Source organism: Liolophura sinensis, chromosome 1, assembly GCF_032854445.1.
Source record: "Liolophura sinensis isolate JHLJ2023 chromosome 1, CUHK_Ljap_v2, whole genome shotgun sequence".
NCBI lineage: Eukaryota > Metazoa > Mollusca > Polyplacophora > Chitonida > Chitonidae > Liolophura > Liolophura sinensis.
The window spans coordinates 32,549,821-32,575,881 of NC_088295.1; the positions used below are offsets into that span (position 1 = coordinate 32,549,821).

The 26,061-nt window shown below is 36.3% G+C and overlaps 2 protein-coding genes across 2 annotated transcripts in view; both read right to left on the reverse strand.

Annotated features, from left to right (window-relative positions):
- On the reverse strand, positions 1–23,653 carry LOC135475881 (receptor-type tyrosine-protein phosphatase F-like). Its single transcript, XM_064755830.1, has 13 exons — positions 23,286–23,653; positions 22,833–22,903; positions 20,277–20,400; positions 19,535–19,621; positions 18,865–18,946; positions 18,080–18,170; positions 14,718–14,794; positions 13,350–13,484; positions 12,277–12,402; positions 7,396–7,544; positions 6,149–6,299; positions 4,346–4,487; positions 1–3,907 (listed from the first exon to the last, which is right to left on the reverse strand). The coding sequence occupies exons 1-13, from the start codon at positions 23,294–23,296 to the stop codon at positions 3,870–3,872; spliced, it is 1,284 nt and encodes a 427-aa protein (XP_064611900.1). The 5' UTR covers positions 23,297–23,653; the 3' UTR covers positions 1–3,869.
- The window catches only part of LOC135478375 (tyrosine-protein phosphatase Lar-like), a 17,478-nt gene continuing 15,069 nt past the window's right edge, over positions 23,653–26,061 (reverse strand). Inside the window, exons 6-9 of the mRNA XM_064758621.1 lie at positions 25,280–25,346; positions 24,426–24,608; positions 23,928–24,053; positions 23,653–23,672 (exon numbers count right to left, since the gene is read on the reverse strand). Of these exons, the coding sequence (XP_064614691.1) occupies positions 23,653–23,672; positions 23,928–24,053; positions 24,426–24,608; positions 25,280–25,346 (396 nt within the window). The remainder of the gene's footprint in view (positions 23,673–23,927; positions 24,054–24,425; positions 24,609–25,279; positions 25,347–26,061) is intronic.

A 26,061-nucleotide genomic window follows, 5' to 3' on the forward strand; every position in this document is an offset into this window, starting at 1 on the left:
GGAAACTCGAAGACCCTAGATTTTCATATAGGCGAGTTTTCAGCCATTCAAAGTTAACTGCTGCCGCAACATTTGTGATCCACACAAGAGTATGCATTCCAAAACTGACAAAAATGTGACACATTAGAAGTTAGCGCAGCAAGTTTAGCAGTCGTGAACCAGGTGTAACAATGGGGCCCAAAGTTTTATATGTCACAGATGAGCGTCTTTGGCGAAATGATTTTAAATACTTTCTTACTTCACGTTATTTGTGAAAAGCAAAGAAAATCTAGCTCTAAAATGTATCGTAACCAAAGTTGTGTATTTAGCCTGAAGCAGTTGCAGATAAGAAATCAACCATGTAGGCTCTTAATCTGATTGATTAAAAAATAATGATTTTTATCACGTAAAATGTGTGTGTGATGCACATTTAATTTTTATCAACATTGGAATAAGCAGTAAGTGCAAGAAAGCCTCTTGTGCACATCTGCAAAAAATTCATTTAATATGATAACAATATACATGCCCAATTTGGATCACAAGTCTCAAAAGCTTTAAATTAACCCATGAGAAGCGCTTCAAAAGTAATGGACCATATTTTCATGTCAAAAGAAGCATGCACAAATATACCTTACATTCTAACTATGAGCTAGACAGTGAAAGAACAAGAAACAACCCTTCATGTGCATAGGATGACATATGTTTAGAGTAAACATGTTCTAATCCTGTTGTTTTCAAACAAGTTTTGCGGATTTTTCACTCAAGGTGATAAAAATATTCTCAACAAACCTTTAGTAGCAAAAAGGGGTTTGTGCATGTTACAATTCACAGTTCACAAAATGTAAAAAAAAACAAGTTATCAAAATATAAATGAACAATTACCTGAATGCTTTGCACATGCAATGTTACAATTAAAGAACATTTTTACAGCACATAAGAACATAAAATTGATCACAGGAAGCGGAAATGTAGTATCACATTTGTTCACATATCTAAATATCACAAACTTCAGGGTTTTAATTCTTACACTCAACTTCAGTACACAATTTCAAGAATTAGACCATTATTACATAACTACAAAGTACAGACCTGAAGCAACACACCAGGTGGTAACCTGATGTTGTCGGAAGAGAAATCAACTTAACATTACAATACAATATTTAAAACTACATTTGAGTAAGCACTTTCAAGAATGTATTTAAACTGCACAGATCATGCAGGCCTACTTTGAAAGGTTTCAACAGCACAAATGATCACAAACCAGAACAGTCCCACTAATCATCTAGGAGATCTAATTGCAACATTATATAAATTCTGCATATAAAAGGTAAACATCTCAAAATGTTAAAATTGATCATAGTTCAATGGATTTCCAAATAATTTTTGGTATTCGATGTCATTCTTAAAAACTTAAGACAAAAACTCGTTTTAAATAAAAAACAATATTGGAATTATTAAGTATGCACCATTACAATATGAGTTTGCATAAAATTATGGCCAAGAACTCATCTAGTCACCATCACTTCTCAAATGGACTGAGACAACTGACCACTGACAAACATTCTTGGAATCAGGAAAGTTGATTCTAGCAACTCTGCCTTTCTCTCTTTACCATGCCAGAATCACCAAAGTGATTCTTTTTCATGTGTCCTATATGTTTATGAGAGTTAGAAAAAGGGTTGTTACATCCTCTTGATCACTATTCAAACTGTCTTATTGAGTTCTTCATTTGTCAATTCTTGGACTAATTCGATTTCTGGTTTACATAGACGATATCTTTTACTTATGTTAAGTCGTATGATATAAACCCACACTACATGTTGACCTCACATCTAAAATGCGTATTGTCTGGAATAACATAATTATTCTACTTTAAAACCATGTCGCATAAACCAAGAAAACTGTATAATGTTTTCATGTAACTATTAAAATTATTTGTCAATATAACTGAAACCAAATATATGTTCATAAAGCTCATATGTTAAAAAAATTCTCCAACCTAACTCTACTCTTGGAAAAATTATTATTTTTATCAGTTAAATTGCTCAAGGATTTCTTTATAATAAATTCCTGAATCATCCTTATTTCCTTCCCACAGGTTTCCATCCGTACTTCATGCATTTATCTGAAGTTCTCTGATACCCCACAAGGCAATCAATGTTAAATCTGATTTACCTCTTTACACCGTTCGTAAGACAGACCCTAAGCTATAGACAGTTTGCCCTCAAATCTTTAATCTTGCTATCAATTTTACATCAAATTTTAAGTCGTTAATTAAAATTCATATAACCAAAATTGTGAACTTTTTATTCAATCTCTGTCAAACTCACTCGCACAAGTTAATCCTGGTTATAATGTCTTTTTGTGATATTATTTTCAAATTGTATTAATGTTTTCACCAGTATATTACTTTTATTGCTTTCATTTTTTTTCCCACTGCTTACATCCAACATTCACAAGGCTGTTTCTAGAATATTTTTGTGTTATCTAGAAGATGGGGAAGCCCTGTGGGGTTTTATTTCCATCAAACATGTTTAAAATATATATACACACATACATACATCCATCTGAAAAAAATATGTGTTTATCTCTTTCCTTTGGTTTAAACATACAAAACCAAAATAACATAGCATCCTTTTTTTATTTGTAAATGGGCATATAGCAAGAGAGACTTAATTATAGATATATATATAGATACACCCTCTTTTAATTCAAATCATAAAATGTCAACATTTTCTCAGTGTTAAGATTAAAACATTCATTATGATTCAAATATTAAGAACTGTAAAATGTGAGTGCCAACATCCAAAGCTATGCAAGGGTAAAATCTGTATTTGGAAGTAATGTTTTGTGTAGGTTGAAGGGACTGTTCAACATTTACAGTGTGAAAAGCTTCAGGAATGTGCAAACCACAATACCTTAAAGTGTTATTCTGAGATCAAATTACATCATTTTCTTATTTTTTTTGCAAAGTTTAGAAACTGTTAGCCTAAAACCACAGATACTTTCCCTTTCCATCAACTCCAAACATGTTGGATTTACCAGTTGTAAAGTTACATATAACATTTCAGTTTTAGGAGTGTAAAATTTATGAAATGAAAAAAAGGGTCAGTGGGATATAGTGGTGTATTCTATGGCTTGACAACTTGAGCACTTCATGAAAATATTATTTCCTATCTATACAGATGGGAAAAGTATAGTGAAACATCTAACATTTTATACGGAAAGGTTAGAAATATTACATCTGTCTTAAACGTTTCATTTACTAACTAATTAGGTTATATCACAATCTTTAATATATGAAAGTAAAATATAAAAATATAACATAAACTTTAACAACTGGAATTCTCATATATTTCTACGAGTTAATATACTATTTGTATGTACATGTCACTGTATTTCAACTCTCTCAAGCACGTAGTGTACATATCACTGTTTAAGATATGATGAAAAATATCTTCTGAACACATGTAAGAAAATAAACTTCGTACCTTCAGTTTTGCAATGTCTGGTGACGTTGACATTTTCATTTAACAAATCTGTTTTTAAACAGATTTAGTCATTAATCTTGTGAACATTCTTCTATCAAAGTAATGATGATGACGTGGGACTTTTATGTATATTTAAGGCCCTTACATGCAATGTGGGTCAAGAAACTTCAAATAAATAATTTTCATCATTTTTATTAAAAAAAAAATATACCCTTTTTCTGACCCTTCTTGTAAAACCAAATCTTATTTAAAACAAGAAATCAACAGAAAAACCTGGAGCTTATTCACAGATTTGCCCACAATACAAAGTATATGCATGCACAATTAAGAGCTTGCCCGCATGTATAATTACATTCTTTCACCACAACCAATCGTCTTACTCCAGATGTCACGATCCCTTTATAGCTCAGTTGTGGCCACATTACCATAGACAACTTCTGAAAAGGAAGATAACGCATATATTTAGATAACTCATGCCATTTGTGTTTTACGCCATAATCAAGAGTAAGTTAAAACTTGTTGCAGTGAGGTTTACGGGTGAAGAAAGTACAAGAATGCCTTTAGGAACGAAAAATCTTCCTGACAAAGCCCGATAAGCCTCTTGATAAGTCAAACACAAAATGGGCTTATTCTATCTGGCCACAGGATGTGGACTTTCAATTAAACTAGTCTGAAGAACGAAAAGAGTCACTAAATACAGATTAGGTATTTATTTGTTGTTTTTTTGAGTGGCTTAAGTAGCAAATGCTGTGTACAGTCAGTGGTCACACCACACTCTTGATGCCATGACCAAATTGTTCAATCACTTCACTGTTGTACTGGTTGTATAATTCAACATCTAAAGATACAGAATTACACTTCACAATCAAAGTCACCTTCAAACTTTGTGTTTTCATACAGATTCTCTTCTGTATTAAATCCCTGATTCCCATAAATGTGCTCATCTTCAGGTTGTTCCTGGATTAACTTCTGTCTCACCACCTCACAGACAGCGTCATGAATAAACACATACTGAGCCTAAAACAAAGAATGGTCGGCTCATTTGTTTGCTTGATCAAGAATTTCACTTATATTCAATAATGTCACGAGCATTTTCACTTATATTTAATAATGGCACAAGCATTTTCATTTATATTTAATAATGGCACAAACATTTCACTTATATTTAATAATGGTACAAACATTTTCATTTTTGTCAGGTTCATGAGTGGAGGATGTTGGAGTGCTCGGAGGTAACCAACAACATTGGCAAAAAACCTGGCAAGCCTCTTGACTTAAAGCCATAGCCAAATGAGAGCTGGATTTGAACATGCAACCTGACTGGTCAAGGGCAAGGTAGTTGCAACAAGCCCGCGCCTTAACCATCTGAGCAAGCGTCTCCCCACCTAGGACAGAACCTGGGTGTTTCACACACGAGACAGATATCGATAATCACTTGACAAAAAATATGTCAAATGTGTAGTGATATTATAATAAGTTTCAACCCTACTATTAATTTGAGAGATTTATTTATATGACTGACTATTGCTTCATATTTAGTAACAGAAGTCAAGTTATATTTTTAACTGATACAATGCTGGTCAGTTTCTCGAGGCGGAAACCAGATTGTCCAGTGTAAACCATGGACCTGTAGCAAGTTAGTGCTTTACCACAGGTGACGTATAGATTTATTTATTTAATTGTTATGTTATTATGCCATCCTAAAGTACATTTCACTTATATGATGATGGGAGGAAAATAGGTATAGCTCAGGGGAAATCCACGACTATCTGCAGGTTGCTGTCAGGCCTTCCCATGTGGTTTTCAAAGAACGTTGGACTGAGCACACAGTCACACAAGCCACATCAATCGCTTTAAACTGTCACCAAGGCCCAACAAACAGTGACAACACAGAAGATTAACTTAAGCTGGTATTTTCACTTATATGACAGCAGACAGGCATTTTAATACTACAGTAGTATGAGTGAAGAGCCTGAGTGGCCAAGTAATGCAATATATGAGAATGTTCAACTGCTGTGAGGTTTTTAGGTAGAGGAAACCACAGCACTGTACAAGTTACATATATGTGACAAACCTATTTACACATATATAAGGTCATAAAAGCTGAATTCAAACAAATAGCCTCTGACTGGTCAAATGGCAATGGTTGAACTATAAAGGCAGTCCAGACTGCCAGAAAGGCTGAGCGTGAGCCAGATGTATATACAGGTATATACATATATATATACATCAGGTATATATATTTGTTCTGGCTTAGCAACAGGCCCAACATGCTTAGTAACAAAAAGAACATGATGTTCTCTGGACTTAGCATGCACTGTTAGGCAGACATATTCAGTATTATGATTTGAAAAGTCTTGTAAGCACATACATGTACACATTCAGGTGAGTGTTTCAGATAACCCAGGTAAGAATTTGGACTGATTGGGTCAACTACAGTATGATTCAACCTTGAATCATGATATGATTACTTCAATAAGATTAAAACAAGGGTCATGTACACCAATATATTGGGCCTATTGATCAAGAAACCACAAGTTAGTTTCACTCTATTAATGGTGTGTCAATAATCAATAAATCAGCTTTAATTTCCACGCAGCAAATCTTTAACGTTTATTCTTCACAGGAAGACTATGTACGGTAGAGAATATGCTAAAGAAGCCAACGGTGCACAGTACCTCAGTCTGCACCATGCGTGGTCTGTGATTTCTCATCGTCAGAACAATCTCATAGATGTCAATGGTGATGTCAGATTCACCTGAGAGGTCATAGAGTTTCTCACGGATTTGGTCAACGGCGATGAATGACCCTGTCCTTCCCACACCAGCACTGGAAACAAAGTACGTGCACAAATATTGCCCTGAGAAACACTGGAACAATTTCAAAGCAAACACACTGAAACTTCCTAAGGCAGCTGACTGTTGAAGTCACTTTTACACTATACACATCCTCACTGAAAAACAACTTTTTGGCTATAGTGTACTGTTTGTCAGTTTATATGCATACTACAGTATATAAATGCCCTGTGGCCATATTTAGCTGAAAACACATGCAGCATCCAAAGTAATTAAAATTAATTAAAAAATTAATGTGGGTGTGGGTGAGATGGTGTGAGATGGTGTGTGTCTTATTAACATGATTAACAGGAATTATTTATATTTATTTGACTGGTGTTTTAATGCTGTACTCAAGAATGTTTCACTTATATGACGTAGGTCAACAATATGGTGGGAGAAAAGCGGGCAGAACCCAGAGGAAACCCCTGATTGTTGGCAGACCTTCCCACACACAACCACAGAGGAAGCCAGCATAAGCTGGACTTGAACTCACAGTGACCGCATTGGTGAAAGGCTCCAGTGTCTTTGCGCCATGCTGGCACGCTAACCACGGAGGCCATGAAGATGAAATAAGATGAGATTGTTTGATTGTAAACACTTATCAGAAGGTGGTTCATTTATTGATAGAAGCAAAAGATGTAGTAGAGCTTTCTGAACTGTCAATCAAGAACATGCAATTGACAAATCATAAGCAGTATTACTGCAAATAAGTCAACCAGATGTCCCACACTTTGTTTACAAATGTTCAATTTTTTGTGATGTCATGAATTCGAAACTATTTTCACTTGGAATGAAATGTAACATTATCACAAGAAGGGGTGGTGGGACATTTGATAGGTAGGATCTATCCATTTTATAGGCAGTAGTTGGTGGTTTTTACTAAAGCTTACATTGTGTATTATTTACCACCATCATTAAGTGCAACAACTTCAATGGTACACTTAGTACAACCAAATTATTCTCTCTAGCAGCATTATTACATTCATCTCTTAATACGCAACTGGTGACACCAGTTAAGAGACAGGGCATGTGTTCTATAGACAGTATACACATATACATTGTGTGAGCTGTATGCAAGGTTTAATTACCTGCAGTGTATGAGGAGAGGTCCACTCATGTTTGGCCTCACATGGCTTCTGACATCCTGAAGAAAGTTCACCATATCTTCACTGTCTGACACTCCAAAGTCAGGCCACATTAGATAGTGAAAATGCTTCAGTTTACGTCTTATGGAGCCCTTCAGATCAAACATAATACATGCAACTATTTGAATCTGTCATTCAATAATTTATTTATTTATTTGATTGGCGTTATATGGCGCGTTCAACAATATCTTCCACAATGAGCGGAGGAACCAGCATCAGCTGGATTTGAACTCACAGCGTTCATTTGGTGAGAGATTCCTGGGTCATTGTGCTTCACTAGCACGCCATCCCAAACATATGGAGGCACTACCATTTGTAAACCATTTTTTTTTTAAAGTTTGATTAATTTTCATAGAAAATATAATGCTAGCATCAAAAATATCATAAGATCGTACGATGAAGATTCACATCTATACAACTCACCACACAGATAGAAAACTCCCTCAGATCATGTGTGTTGAGGCTGGAGTAGGATATAGATTCACATCTATACAACTCACCACACAGATAGAAAACTCCCTTAGATCATGTGTGTTGAGGCTGGAGTAGGATGAAGATTCACATCTATACAACTCACCACAGAGATAGAAAACTCCCTCAGATCATATGTGTTTTGAGATTGGAGTATGATGTAGATTCACATGTATACAACTCACCACAGAGATAGAAAACTCCCTCAGATCATGTGTGTTGAGGCTGGAGTAGGATATAGATTCACATCTATACAACTCACCACACAGATAGAAAACTCCCTTAGATCATGTGTGTTGAGGCTGGAGTAGGATGAAGATTCACATCTATACAACTCACCACAGAGATAGAAAACTCCCTCAGATCATGTGTTTTGAGATTGGAGTATGATGTAGATTCACATGTATACAACTCACCACAGAGATAGAAAACTCCCTCAGATCATGTGTGTTGAGGCTGGAGTAGGATGTAGATTCACATCTATACAACTCACCACACAGATAGAAAACTCCCTCAGATCATGTGTGTTGAGATTATAGTATGATGAAGATTCACATCTATACAACTCACCACAGAGATAGAAAACTCCCTCAGATCATGTGTGTTGAGGCTGGAGTAGGATATAGATTCACATCTATACAACTCACCACAGAGATAGAAAACTCCCTCAGATCATGTGTGTTGAGGCTGGAGTAGGATGAAGATTCACATCTATACAACTCACCACAGAGATAGAAAACTCCCTCAGATCATATGTGTTGAGATTATAGTATGATGAAGATTCACATCTATACAACTCACCACAGAGATAGAAAACTCTCTCAGATCATGTGTGTTGAGGCTGGAGTAGGATGTAGATTCACATCTATACAACTCACCACACAGATAGAAAACTCCCTCAGATCATATGTGTTGAGATTATAGTATGATGAAGATTCACATCTATACAACTCACCACACAGATAGAAAACTCCCTCAGATCATGTGTGTTGAGGCTGGAGTAGGATGTAGATTCACATCTATACAACTCACCACAGAGATAGAAAACTCCCTCAGATCATGTGTGTTGAGATTATAGTATGATGAAGATTCACATCTATACAACTCACCACAGAGATAGAAAACTCCCTCAGATCATGTGTGTTGAGATTATAGTATGATGTAGATTCACATGTATACAACTCACCAAAGAGATAAAAAAAACTCCTTCAGATCATGTGTGTTGAGATTGGAGTATGATGTAGAGTATGATATACAACTCACCACAGAGATAAAAAAAAACTCCCTCAGATCATGTGTGTTGAGGCTGGAGTAGGATGTAGATTCACATCTATACAACTCACCACAGAGATAGAAAACTCCCTCAGATCATGTGTGTTGAGATTATAGCATGATGTAGATTCACATCTATACAACTCACCACAGAGATAGAAAACTCTCTCAGATCATGTGTTTTGAGATTGGAGTATGATGTAGATTCACATGTATACAACTCACCACAGAGATAGAAAACTCCCTCAGATCATGTGTGTTGAGATTATAGTATGATGTAGATTCACATGTATACAACTCACCACACAGATAGAAAACTCCCTCAGATCATGTGTGTTGAGGCTGGAGTAGGATATAGATTCACATCTATACAACTCACCACAGAGATAGAAAACTCCCTCAGATCATGTGTGTTGAGGCTGGAGTAGGATGTAGATTCACATGTATACAACTCACCACAGAGATAGAAAACTCCCTCAGATCATGTGTGTTGAGGCTGGAGTAGGATGAAGATTCACATGTATACAACTCACCACAGAGATAGAAAACTCCCTCAGATCATATGTGTTGAGGCTGGAGTAGGATGTAGATTCACATGTATACAACTCACCACAGAGATAGAAAACTCCCTCAGATCATGTGTGTTGAGGCTGGAGTAGGATGTAGATTCACATGTATACAACTCACCACAGAGATAGAAAACTCTCTCAGATCATGTGTGTTGAGGCTGGAGTAGGATGAAGATTCACATCTATACAACTCACCACAGAGATAGAAAACTCCCTCAGATCATGTGTGTTGAGGCTGGAGTAGGATGTAGATTCACATCTATACAACTCACCACAGAGATAGAAAACTCCCTCAGATCATGTGTGTTGAGATTATAGTATGATGAAGATTCACATCTATACAACTCACCACACAGATAGAAAACTCCCTCAGATCATGTGTGTTGAGATTATAGTATGATGTAGATTCACATGTATACAACTCACCACAGAGATAAAAAAAACTCCTTCAGATCATGTGTGTTGAGATTGGAGTATGATGTAGAGTATGATATACAACTCACCACAGAGATAAAAAAAAACTCCCTCAGATCATGTGTCTTGAGGCTGGAGTAGGATGTAGATTCACATCTATACAACTCACCACACAGATAGAAAACTCCCTCAGATCATGTGTGTTGAGATTATAGTATGATGTAGATTCACATGTATACAACTCACCACAGAGATAGAAAACTCTCTCAGATCATGTGTTTTGAGATTGGAGTATGATGTAGATTCACATGTATACAACTCACCACACAGATAGAAAACTCCCTCAGATCATGTGTGTTGAGATTATAGTATGATGTAGATTCACATGTATACAACTCACCACACAGATAGAAAACTCCCTCAGATCATGTGTGTTGAGGCTGGAGTAGGATATAGATTCACATCTATACAACTCACCACAGAGATAGAAAACTCTCTCAGATCATGTGTGTTGAGGCTGGAATAGGATGAAGATTCACATCTATACAACTCACCACAGAGATAGAAAACTCCCTCAGATCATGTGTTTTGAGATTGGAGTATGATATAGATTCACATGTATACAACTCACCACAGAGATAGAAAACTCCCTCAGATCATGTGTGTTGAGGCTGGAGTAGGATATAGATTCACATCTATACAACTCACCACAGAGATAGAAAACTCCCTCAGATCATGTGTGTTGAGGCTGGAGTAGGATATAGATTCACATCTATACAACTCACCACACAGATAGAAAACTCCCTTAGATCATGTGTGTTGAGGCTGGAGTAGGATGAAGATTCACATCTATACAACTCACCACAGAGATAGAAAACTCCCTCAGATCATATGTGTTGAGATTATAGTATGATGAAGATTCACATCTATACAACTCACCACAGAGATAGAAAACTCCCTCAGATCATATGTGTTGAGATTATAGTATGATGAAGATTCACATCTATACAACTCACCACACAGATAGAAAACTCCCTCAGATCATGTGTGTTGAGGCTGGAGTAGGATGTAGATTCACATGTATACAACTCACCACAGAGATAGAAAACTCCCTCAGATCATGTGTGTTGAGATTATAGTATGATGAAGATTCACATCTATACAACTCACCACAGAGATAGAAAACTCCCTCAGATCATGTGTGTTGAGATTATAGTATGATGAAGATTCACATCTATACAACTCACCACAGAGATAGAAAACTCCCTCAGATCATGTGTGTTGAGGCTGGAGTAGGATGAAGATTCACATCTATACAACTCACCACAGAGATAGAAAACTCTCTCAGATCATGTGTGTTGAGGCTGGAGTAGGATGAAGATTCACATCTATACAACTCACCACAGAGATAGAAAACTCCCTCAGATCATGTGTGTTGAGATTATAGTATGATGTAGATTCACATGTATACAACTCACCACAGAGATAAAAAAAACTCCTTCAGATCATATGTGTTGAGATTGGAGTATGATGTAGAGTATGATATACAACTCACCACAGAGATAAAAAAAAACTCCCTCAGATCATGTGTGTTGAGGCTGGAGTAGGATGTAGATTCACATGTATACAACTCACCACACAGATAGAAAACTCCCTCAGATCATGTGTGTTGAGGCTGGAGTAGGATGAAGATTCACATCTATACAACTCACCACAGAGATAGAAAACTCCCTCAGATCATGTGTGTTGAGGCTGGAGTAGGATATAGATTCACATCTATACAACTCACCACAGAGATAGAAAACTCCCTCAGATCATGTGTGTTGAGGCTGGAGTAGGATATAGATTCACATCTATACAACTCACCACAGAGATAGAAAACTCCCTCAGATCATGTGTGTTGAGGCTGGAGTAGGATGAAGATTCACATCTATACAACTCACCACAGAGATAGAAAACTCCCTCAGATCATGTGTGTTGAGGCTGGAGTAGGATATAGATTCACATCTATACAACTCACCACACAGATAGAAAAACTCCCTCAGATCATGTGTGTTGAGGCTGGAGTAGGATGTAGATTCACATCTATACAACTCACCACAGAGATAGAAAACTCCCTCAGATCATATGTGTTGAGATTGGAGTAGGATGCTGGTTCCACAACCACCTCTCCATACTGCTGCACGCCATCACTCTCATCTGGCCAGTACTTTACGCATTTATCCTGAAGAGCAAATGTTTACATCTTAATGAGGGCAGGTGTTCACAGCATGACTCCTGTACAGGTATAGCACTTATCATCAATGTTCTTTTTCATCTTTCTGTTGACGGTTGCACTGTGTATTCAAGAATATTTTACATACTGCCACTGCTTGAAACAAACCAAGCTCCACCCAGAGGAAACTATGTCTATACCACCTCATCAGGTAGCTGAAACTGGCTCTAGGTGTGCAGTCTCATTTGCAAAAGATTAGTCGTCCAGAGGAAACCACGTCTAGCACACTGTCAAACAGCTGAAACTGTCACTGGGTGTGCAGTCTCTTTAGTCAAGACAAAATGGCATAGAGGAAACCAACTATCATACAGCATCTCCAGGCAGCTGAAACTGACTGAGTCAGTAGTGTCATTAGTCAAGAATTAATAGTCTGAAATGATTTGTGCTGGAGATCTAACTTTAAGTTAATAGCCATTGTTGAGGAGTCTGCCACACCTGAATTTGCAGTCTGAAAAGGTTCTATTGGCCTAGATCATAGGTAAAATTCTATACATGGCTATATACACTTTTCTAGAATACATATTTTAATATATATGTTTTCCTTGTCACAATAAAGACCATTTCATGCCTCCTAGATTAAAACTGTTTCTTTTTACAATATTTATTTGATTTGTGTTGTTTGGCACACTCAAGAATATTTCATGTAAACAACTGCTGTCAAAATTATGGTGGGAAGAAACTGGGTTCAGGGAAACCTATGACCCTCTGCATCTTTCTGACAGACCTTCCCGTGTACGGCTGGGGATGAGCTGGACATAGCAACCGCAATGGTGAGAGGTTCCTGGGTCATTCCACCGTGCTGGAATGCTAACCACCATGGCCATGGAGGATCCCTTTGCTATGATATTGCTGCAATACTGTTTAAGTGGCACAACAATGATTCATTCATTGGCTACCTGTCCTTTCTCCTGCAGCTTGGTCAACATAACAATAATGCTGACATCCTGCTCCCAGACCATTCTCCAGAAATCCTCCAAAGTTGCATTCAAAGGACCCTGGGCAGCAATGTACTCTCTTTGAGAATGATAACCCTGCAATAGAAGCAATTGGGTGGACCATCAGCAATACTAATTTAAAACTCTCAAAACAACAAAACATCATCTTACCATCACAAATGCTTAAAAGTAGCTTAAAAGAGAAATTATCCAAATTGAATTCTAAATACCATTTATTTTCCAACTATGAACAAGGCATTGACAAATGTTACATATTCCCCTCAATGGTTGCTTATCAATAAATGATGCACAATGACATATTGTATTAAAGCAGGCCTAATTTAGAATTGGTAGCAACGCCACCAAGGCAAGTTAGTAATTAATATGGAATATCCCCCAGTGATATCCTTCTCTACATGCAGTACTTTACAAGATAATATCCCTAACATTTTGTTTAACACTGCTTTCTTTATTATTGGACGCCCAGGGTAAGACATAAGGCGAGCTAAAAATTAAGGGATGCAATCAATCTCCTCTCCATGAATTAGTCAAATTAGTAAGATATTCTTATTTGTTTAGTTTGACTTAAACTGCTCATTAGGGCAATTAAGTGAGCTGTGAGTGTGACCATGTTGAGTGAGCTGTGCACCACCCTCGGGAATAATTAAGCCAGTAGATCATACATAAAATAAAAGAATTTTAACCAGATTAAGTTAACTAATACGCATCAAATTTGATAAAAATTTGCGGTCTCTTCTTCCTTAAATGTGTGCTGATGTCTGTGTAAAATGTGAGATTAATTCCACAAGAAGACTGACTGAGCATTCTCTACCCGATAGGACATGATTTTAATTACACTCCTCATTAAGGATATTGATATCCATCAAAATCTGCTGAATTTACAAAATTTCCCATTTCCGATATCATTCGTTGACTCTTGACTCTGATAATAATTGGTGAGTGAAGTAGAGTAAAAGTGGGCAGGACAAAGACACAAATTCTTTGCTAACGTAAGTAATATGCTTCAAATCTGACGAATTTACAATAATCTCTTTTCTTTGGTTTGTTTCGTAAACAATGACTGGAGTTGCTCGGAGTAAAACTTGACCACAACAAAAGGCTTCACCAGACTCAACACACATCAAAAAACTGGAAAGATGTTTTATTTCTGTCCACCAACTATGTATTAAACAGCACACCACTGTTAATAAAATGTGCATGTCAAATACTTCAATGACAACTATAATAATAATAAAAAAAGAATGTGGATTTCCTCAAATGAAAGCGGAAGCAGCATTACAAACACAACCCAAGATTCATTTCACTTACCGGAATGTAGTTGGCATTGATATAATCTGAGGCTTCATCATCTTCAACTGGCAACAGTTTCACGCGGGTGTCATCAACTGTCATCACCAAAAATTAATTGCTCAAACTTGACAATAATATTTATTTCTTTGATTGGTGTTTAATGCCGTACTCAAGAATATTTTACTTATATGACAGCAGCCAGCATTACGGCTGGAGAGGCACGAGATGGACTTGAACTCACAGCGTTGACAATAATGATTCTCTGGCTAAAAATGCTGAAATTTTAACTACAATACATCAAACACTGATTAATATACATGCAAAACTGCCAAAGTGAAGCTATTTATACAAATGTACCTTAGAGAGACTATACTAGAAATTTTAGGCAACAAATAATCAGCACAAATCCAACTGAAATTTTTGTGATTATTGTAGAATAGGCCAAATAAATACCTTTCATAAATTTCAGCCTTGTTTGTGCATGTGTTATGATTCAAAATAGGTAATAAAGAAAATTTATAAAGCGGGTGGCTTTATAATTATTTCAAACATCAGAATCATTTTAACACTATATCATATCAACAGTACAGGTATGAATTAATAATCTCAACTAATCTTGATAATTCAGAAAATTTGATTTGATTAGTGCGATTAGATATTTAACAGCCAAATCTCTGGTCTCAGTCTCTTTAATGTTTCCATTCATATAACGTATGGAAAGTTCACCTGTTTTGACCAATTTCCACCCAACCCATACAACATGTAAAATCTGCTACATACCATAAATCGTTGACCTTTTCAACCAGAATGGCATCAAACCATAGCTGTGTGCCAGACCGTGAAATTTGCCACTTTTACTTTGAATGATCGAAACTTAAAACGGTGCTGCAATTGGTGGGTTGGACGATTGTTTTCTCGCCTCGACTGATGGCTAGACAAACATTGCCATGTGAGTACGATGCTCATGCTTGGTGACATGAAAGTAGTCCAGTCGAAACTGGCTTGAAGAATTCCAGACAACACCTTTATTTTTATCCATGAATTAAAATGAAGAAAGTATCAAGCCACAAGTGTCGATAAACCTGTAAATTCCAAAACTGTCTCAAAGCATGTTCTTGTCAAACTGACAAGCTGGCGACAGCTTTTCCAGCTACACTGCATCAATGAATGCATTATAAGGGGAGCAGTGTTGACTGTTCACAGTCCCATAAATAATTGTAACAAATCAGCATGCAAATGTATTTCAGTGATAAAGACTGACAAGTATCTGTCGTTAAGCTCTCGTTAAATACAGGAGGGAGTTTTCCACGCCTCACACATGTGATGTTTTGTCATCCTATTTTAGAAGTTTTCTATTTTCCCTGCCATTTCATTTTGGAAACCGTCAGTTATACACGTAAACATACTCTGGTACAAGGTTTCCTACACTAACACATGTTCAAACATCGGCCTCGTGTTATTTTGTCAGTTGACTGCCATGTCTGTACATCAGTAACATTGAACTAAGCCTGTATAGGTAGACAAGAACAATCTCCGGACATTCCCAATTTCATAAAATGGTGATCATAAACTCAACATCCACAGACTGAACATTGTGTTCGCACTGTGGAAATGGATGCCCATTACCAGCTTCATATTGCAACAATTGTAAACATTGTGTTAATGCAAGGCCAAATTTATTCCTACTCACATTTCAGTCATTGTGTAAGTCTTACAGATAACTGACAGCTTAGAGAATTCAACACTGACCAATTAGATGGATTTATTTTCATTGACCTTCCCACTGGAAAAAAAAAAGTCAACTTGATTGTGAAATCTTCCGCCAAATCTAAACTAGCCAAATGAAGGCTCAAAATTTTATGTACCTTTGCTTGCCTAGTGAAGAGCCTATGCATTTTAATTTGGACTTTTGGGTTTGATTTTGTTAAAACTAACAAAGATATTCACAACATTAACATGTAATCTTTTTTTTTTACCATGGGTAAAGTTGAAAACAATTACCAAAACAATGGGTGGTTAGATCAGGATTGTGATTGAGGGCTCCTAAAATGCTCAAAGGCTATATCAATAGCTGGGCGAAGTTGCCATTGGCATATCAATACAACTTGGCTGTTTATATTTCAATACGCTGTCAGTTTTAGATTGACCCTTCCTCCGCAAAATTTCCACAAAAAGAATGATACTGTTAGATCATGAAAGCCTCCATTGGTACGGTGTGTATGTTTTGATGCAAACAAAGTGAGTGAAAACAGATTTTCTTACGAGAAGAAACATGTAATACTGAGTCTAATTTCTGTATTTAAAGGCGGAGCAGAGCAGTGGCTCGTTTTTACCAACTTTGTGTTCAACGTACAAAAAAAAAAAAAAGGCTTAAGTTGAACCCGATATGGTGGGTTGATCGGATTACATGCCACAGACAACTAATTTCACCTCAAGTTGCCTCCACTCACACGTATTGAGAACGGCCAAGGACTGAGTAGAAATTTAGTGTCTAACTAACATGTTCGCTGTACCTGTACGTGTGTTGTTCGTTTGCTGCACAAACTCTTACACATGAGCTTATATTATAAATTAAGTTGTGTAATAGGCTATTACACAGGTTGCGTCCATCATTGCTCGTAGTCAACAAATCATTGTACACAAAAGACAATATAGCTCTAGAAATCACCTGAGAGGCTTACATGTTTGCCTTGCACACTGACTCAAGACTGACCACTCAAAGCCTACTCAACCCATTCACTGGTGAGAGTGTATCCATCCACATCGCTGGCCAGTTGACACGTGTTGACTTTCTATATTGTCTATAATCATATGGGTGAGAACCATCAACCACCCACAGTAAGCTATTCAACTTATCTGATCAGATTTGCCGACAGTCCTTGACCCTGTTTTGTCAACTTTCTCTCGAGTATTCCGACTACAAGTGTTGATCAGCTGGACAAAAAGGTCAATGAGTTACAGTATGTTTGAGTTTCATGAAGCCCCAAATTTTGTTTGTGGATGTGAAAACAATCTAATCAGCTGGGTCCAATCAGTCAAAATAGGATTCAGCTGACTGAATTTTTGTTGTGAAGATCTAAAATTCATGCAGTATAACTGGTGTAAAATACAAAGCACTTTTAAGGCTCTACCCCATCCATGAGGTTTACAAAAATAATTGTGTAAATAAATTTATATGTTGCATCAAGATCTGGCGTACTGCAAAGCAAATATTTGACGTTTCACTATGTACAATCATATTTAATTCAACAGTTTCTTTTACTTTTAAGTTTCACTCTGAAATAAATAAACACCATACTGCATGTTTATCTTCACAAAATTCACACAACAGATAAACTTGTACAAAAGACACAAATGACACAATAAGTTATAAAACTTACAAGGTAGGATGTCAGTGTATCGGTTTTTCACACGATTATCCTCTAAGGATGCAGCTGTCACAGGCAACTTAGGGCTCAGTGTCTTCAGCCACTGCATGGTGTTGGGGAAACAAAAAGTACAAGGATAACTTACAATGACAACAACAATACCTACAGCGGTATGAAAAATGCTTCCCAGTACATGCACATAAATCCTAGTACTACTAACAATATGGTGTGAGGGATTAGACTTTATCACACAAGTGCAATGTACAGGAAAAAAATCTCTGATGATATTCAATAACAAAATAATTAACACATAAATTTATTAATCTGTAACAGTGAGAGGCATGTGTAGATGTATATATATATATATATATATATACAGTGAGTGAGTGAGTGCTTGTTGTTTAATGTCGTACTTAGCAAGTGCCTCCTTGTTGCAGGATGGATTTCAACTGCTTTTTTATACAGTGCTGCTTCACCGAGACGACTTACTGAAGGCGAATAAGCAGCCCCGCCTGAGCCATTATACTGATACGGGTAAACCAGCCAGTGCACTTTCCCTTAATGATCAACACCAAGCAAGGAAGCTGCAACTTCCTCTTTTGAAGTCGTAGGCATGACCCGACCCAGGATTAACCCTGAATCTCCCAGCCCCGAAGCGAACTCTCAACCAACCGAGCCACCGGGGCAGCTATTGAACTCTATAGATTACAGAAATGGGTTCCAATATTTAAGCATCTATACAAGTTTAAACTCTATCATAGTATTCATGTATAACAAAAATCTTGCATGAATCTTACAAGGTATTCTTGGGAAAAGGTTAATTTACTGTCATGGTGCATGCCTTCCACCACATCATTCAGTTCACTGAGGTTAATGGGCCTGTAAACAGAGGCAGGGTAAACAGACATGACAGAGGCATGATCAGACTGTATCATCTGTGAATGTATTATCATTTAATAAACAAATACATCTCATCAACATTTCATTATCTGTCTTCACAGCTTATCGAGAGCTTTATAATTAAATTCTATTCTGTATGTACTTGGTAAAATCACCACAAGGGCAGGCAACTTTCAAAGAATTTCATTAATGAATATTATTTTTGATGTTGGAAATGATGTCTTGTTAATTATGATGTACATGCCCCTAAAGGAGCAGAATACACAAAAATGATGCAAACTTCATATGAATGACTGGATAGTTAATTAAAAAATACTGTCTTGAATGAATTTTTTCAGCCTTTAATATAAAAAAAACTTGAAAATAATATTTGTAAGGTGAGTATATGAAACCAAATCTTCGTACATATATAATGGTTCCAAATATTTATGCTCTACATGCCAATATGATACACTTATATTAATTTGTTTGGGTGTTTGAAGTTGGTCTTCCTTCTTCACAATTATGTTAAACCAGAATTTTGATTACATTTATATTTTCAATATATTCATAAATATTACACCTTACTTGGATGTAGGGTAATCCTCAGGCTCAGGTTCTTCATGAAAGGGAATGAAGATGGGTGACTGGGTCACATCTGATTCTGGGTAACTCCTGAAAGGAAAATTGTAGATCTTTTCCTTTGTCTTTCTTACAATCATTCTTGAAAGGTTCTTCAAAACAAAGTTATTAACTAAGGTAAAAGTAGCTGGGCACCATTTACTTGAAACTGTAAGAACAAGTAACATGTAATAAAAGTTAGGGGCCAGAGAAATAACTTCTTTGTCTCATGAACAAATTGCTATTCACAATTAGACTTTGTATCTGATATTGATATATGGATTTAGGCTTATTTTTAACACTCAAATGTTTTTCAAAAATCTGCTAATTTACAAAATCATTGCTGAAAATACAAATTTCAAATAAAAACTGAGGGTCACCAAATTATTTTCATCTCAAGCACAAAATCACTTTAAACATGCAAGCATTAAAATAAACCAGGTCAGCTGTTTCCTAATAAACTCAAATGTCAAGTTCCTGTCAGTTAAGTGTTTGACAGGAACTTTCAGTTTGACAGGAACTTTCAGAATGAAAGCGATTTTGAATGTAAACGAAGTATATAATATAAGTACACACATACAAGTATAAGCAGGCTATTAATGACAGAATTTTACTGCAGAATGGAAGAACACATGTGTATGAACATGCCACAATGTATGCTACTGTCCATAAAAAATCATTTTATTAATTTCTGCTGTTGAATACATACGTGTCCTTCTGTTTCTGATGTTTAGATCGCACTGTGATCACAACAATAACGATGAGGAGAATGATTATCGCCAGGCCACATGACACGCTGACAGCAATGATTATTGTCTTGTAATCCTTTTCCTCTGTAACATCAGATATAATCAGATCTTGAGCTCTGTGAACACTCTGCTTTGTGTTTAATACACACATTTATTCACCATTCGTACTGTCATATATTAATGTCACATTATGTCACATACTGATAAAGGTATCAGACGCTGACATTTTACAATCAAGGGATATCGTCTCTATTTCATCTGATAAATAAAAGCTTTCAAAAAGGTATACTAGTGCACGCATATCTTTAATTATAATTTATAAGAATGATAAACAATTCTAATTATTAACAATTAACAACTCTCTAATTGAAACAAACACAAAGAACATGGCCAGTTTTAAATTATTTATTAGAATAACTATAGCAGTACGAATATTGATACAGAATATAAGTTGTACATATAATACATTATTTATTATGCTAGCTGTTCATAAATAATTTAGATCAACACGACTAATATGTTCATATTCATCAAAGGTATATCAACCTTACACTATCTACAAGTCCCCATTCTACACACGGGCAATAACTGTGGAAATAACTGATAGACGCAACCCACACAAGCACACACACACACACATCCAGACATGGTCTCTGTCATGTTTACAAAGTGTCAAGGCATTGACAAGGTAATGATGATGGACACACGGATGGATGAACTAAGTCACAAATAGAGAGACAAGCAGACAACCTGATTGCTGTATCCATCCATATCATATGAGGAGGAGATAAAAATGGCTAAAATATCAAAAGCTTACGCACAAATCAACCTGGTTTTCAAGCCTGATCTAAGATCCTACCATGTGACCTGCACAAAATTTATTTTTATCTAGGATTAAATGGAGTGCAACTTCACTGCATTACCAAGACAGTATCAAAACATAATTTTATTCCCTCATTTTTATGTAACATGTACTAAAATAATATGGAAAAGACATGAATATGAACTTTCCTTTTTATAGAATACGACTCGAACCAGTTCAACATGCTAAAAAACAAATCATGATTTTGATGTCAAATTTTCTTCCCATTAATTTAATGGCTCTTTTGCCAGGACACACCACATCATCCCGAAACCGTCTACATACATGTATGTGTATCATCTATGCTTGTATTTTTTATCCCACCACTTTTATATCTCTCCTTGTTTATGTGGCATGTCAAAGAAACCAAAATCTCTCCTAGTAAGCTGAATCATGATACGAACACTGCTGTCAAAATTTTGATTATCAGTTGTACAATCATTCATCATGTTTCATGATGATGTCTTTTCAACTTCATCATCTTCAACTTCCTCTACCTGGCACAAAGAACTGTTGGCATCTGCTAAAATGAAGAAACACAGCAGCTACGCAATACCTTTGTATCAGCCCTAATTTGCAGATTTGTGTACTATCCAAAAATAATAAAATTACTTCTAAAAGAGTCAACAGTTGCCAACAAATCTCTCAAATAAAAAAATCAACAACAATATTTATTATTGTTATAAATTCCTATTTGGTACCCACAGGGGAGCACCTCAAAATATAAGAACATAACAATGGCTTCAGAAACTCAATAGTACATATAAAGGTACTAACCTTTACGAGCTTTCAGTATGATCTCTGCTCTGAAAACACGCGCGTTGAAACGGGGAAAACAGCAATCCCTATATTGTACTAGGTTTTGACCGTTCATACGGAGTTTACATTTTCCACACAAAATATGATTATTAAAATATGTACCTATTATGGTTTTACTTTGAAACTTTGATAGGTAAAACTGGCATCACATAAATTTTGAGTAATATGTCTAGAGAAAAGATTTTTACAGCAAAAATGATACCAGTTACCAGATACCTGGTAGTAATTTGACATATTTGTGATGTTATATATTACAGAACAACATATTCTATAGCTTTGTGGTTTCTAAAACACAAAAATTTAGGTGGAAAATACTGCAGACAGAGAATCAAATGATTTTTCAGTAAGGAACTCTGTGTCCTATTCTATTATTTATTTATTGATTTGGCAGATTTATGGTGCCACTGTAGCAAAATCTGTAGCACTTTTATGACAGCTGTCAGGGTAATGGTTGGAGCCTGAGGCAAGCCAAATACCCAGAGCAAACCACTGCCCTTTGGCAAATACATGACAGGCCTGCTGACTTAAAGCCAAAACCGAAACTGCCAGAACTGCATTTAAACTTGTGCTCTAATTTGTCAAGTCTTGTCATCAGATATACAGTGAGCCAGCGCTTTTGAGGAAGCAAGCCAAGGCTGAAGTGTAATTGGCTGGGGAAAGCATTAAGTGCCAATATTTTCTAACACCATACTGAATAGAAATAACAAACCTACTGTATGACTGATGCCAAGAATTCAGTTTCATTTTATGATCTAAACTATATATATCAGTGTTTCAGCAAGACAAAATATGAAAAGCATTTGGCCTAAAAGGCAATTCAGAGATGTAGACATACCTTTGGTTCTATATCCCCCAACATACTTCGTCTCAGTGCATCCCCCTGCAGTACAGGAAAAGGCTTTCACTCTGTAAGGACAAATTCCCTGACTATTCATAGCTGTTATAGCAATTTATAGCAAACAGAAAGAAGAGACATTACAATTCACCTTTAACTCCCTCTTTCAACCTAAATAATCCCTCCCTTGATCTCTTTCACCTAAACAAGCCTACTCACATTATTTTCTGTGCGGTCTGTAACCTTACACTTTCTGCTCACCACATGTATGTATTGGTTATCGACAACTTGATCACCTAAAGAGTTACCAATTAAATTCAGAATGCCAATGTGAAGAAATGATCAAAAACAAAACTTTGGATTTTTATGCAGTCCATACCTACCTACTTCAACAGCGTGACAGACATTTTCAAAATTATATATGATTTACTTCTCACTTCAATGATGCTTTACCTGTACTCCATGCCTGGAAGCAGGGGACCATTACAGAAACTGTTCACACCTTTTGTACTACAGTTTGTGTCTTCTCCCACAGTTAATGTAATAGCTGCTTCCCTCTTGGATCGACTACCACCAACTTGAGGGGTGGAAACAGAAAGAATGAAACTAATTTCAAGTCCAACTATATAGGATCAGTTCCTAGAATAAAGGCTTAACTAAACATAGTTTGAGCTACGGGTAGAAAACAGTTATACAATAGCAACACATCACATAAGAAAGTGGCGCCAGCACTTAAACTGATTTTGAACCTGTTTGATTAAAGTTGTTGAAATTTTTAATAGTTTTGTTTCTAGTGTCATAAAACCTCTGTAAAGTTTCTTTAGACTGTGTGCTCTTTGTCTAAAAATCAGATACAATGTACTGGCTCATACTGGCAATTTCCCGACATGGAGTCAAAAATACTCACTTTATTTTCAAAGCATCTCATAAAGTAGAGCCTTTCTGGATCAGCCATATTCATATTGACACATATGAAACAATCTGAGGATTCTCCATAACCTGTGCTTTATGTATCACTGTCTTATTTTCATCATGAAAAGGCTTTTTATTCAGCTTTAAAGTAACATGTTGGAATATATATAGAGAAGCTTATACCTGTCTGAATAGACCAGCCTAAAGGGGTAGCTCTATAGGGAAGTTGGAAATTATCTTCGTTGGCTTTGTACCAGTTGTTAAACTCTATAAAATGGTCAGCTTTCATATTAGCCACTGTACTGGAGGCTACAACAGAGAAAGGCAAAACAAAAAAAAAAAAAAAAAAAAGCAAACTGAGTTCTGTGCATGATAACTTATCAGTCAACAAAGCACTCAACAGAAGTTAATCTATCTATGACAACCGACAAACTGATCTATTGAATTTTCAGCATTGGAGAGAATATATTTACAAGATTCAAGCTTCTGTAATGAAACAAATCTGACACCAACTAAATGTGTCTTCTGCTTCAAACAAAACATATATGTTAATTGGATAATTGGCACAGTCCTACTTACTTCACTGAGGACACTTAAGCACTCAAAACTAAAACATAAAAGTTCATGTTTAGTACCATAAATCTGAAATGATCACCTAGTACACATCTTGGCAATCATTACCTGTAGGTTCATCACTTTGCACTGCATCAACAACAAGGCCATAGTCTGTGATTTTTCCATTGGTATCATTTGAGAAGAAATCTGTTGTGATTGTGATAGTGAAGGAACTGGCACTCTCTGGTTCAGACGAGGAGGGTTTGGTGTCAGAGCAGCCTATCACACAGCCGGTCGGTTGTGGTGGATCTGAGCAGAGAAAACCAGCACCATGATAAAAACACAAACAGCTATTCAGTGTCGTGCTCAAGAACACTTGACTTGAATATACATACATGTATGACAGCAGTCAGTTCCATTAATGGAGGAAACAGTAGTTCCCAGGATAAACCACTGACCTTTGGCAAGTAACAAATACACTTTCCCACATGCGATGTATAAATTCTCACTTTATTGGTGAAGGGCAATTCCAAGTGCTGTACTTTCTTAGAATAAACGTTCACTGTGATTACCAAATCGGAAATGTCCGGTGTAACTTTACTGAGGTAAGCTCAGATAAACTCAAGGATTTCACCAAAGGAACAAATTCCAGGAACATTAATTACCTGTATCAACATTCATGCCATCACAAATTCAGGGAAATACAAGAAAACAGATGTATTGTACATACCAATGATGCTTTTACTAAATGACTGTCACTAAGCTATTACATGGGTACAACAAATGAAATGAAACATGAGAGGAAAATCATCACATGCTCTAAATGTTCGGGTTAAAATGCTGAACTTTCACTTTATGAAAACATAAGCTATCAGTCACAATGTTGCAGACCACAACTACTGAATTACATGAATCCTCATTTAAATGTAGATGTTGGAGAATGTCCTCCATGTCTGCTTTTACACCAAATCTGCACTTACTTCCAGCAGGAGAGTAGTGTATTCTTGTCAACACTTCACCTTGGCAACACACACTCCCTGCAGATATCTGTGTGAGAGATAGACAAACTTTTATGACTTTCATAATCAGCTGACCAAGCTGTGTTTTCAACTTGTTCGGACAAAGGCTTGAGCTGCAATTATTATTAACCATAGTTAATTTTGCAACAATACACTGGCTTGACAGGTGTTGTTTTGACAGATTTCAAAATAATTGACATTGTCCATGAAGTACATTTTCAAATGTACTTTATTGTTGTTGCACATGCTGGTCTCTTTTAAACCAGCCAAGATCTTGTCTTCCTGATACTCTTGTCTGGTCTAGAAAAAACTTGTTACAAGCAGTTTACAGATGTTCCATTTTAAATACCAGGAAATGGCTGAGCAGATTCAAGTTATAGTGAATGTGGTGACTGTGTACATACACTTTAGCTAACAACCATGGGTATTTAAATACTGCTTTCAAAACACCTTTCTGAGACCAGCATGCAGAACTCTCAGAATCACACAATATGCAAATTAATCATAAGTAAAGTTTTAGGTCCTTTAATGTACACTGATATGGATTAAATTTTTTGGAACAAATGGTAAAATGTCAGGATATTGGTTTTCACTGCTGGAATTTCTGACAGCCTGACGAGTAGCTCCAGTTAGATTTCTAACTAATAAAAAGTTCTGGTTGTCAGGCTAGTAACTTGAAATTCTTACATTTTCCAAAGCAGCTTTTCCATCACACACATGTAGCTGAATAATACTAGTACTTA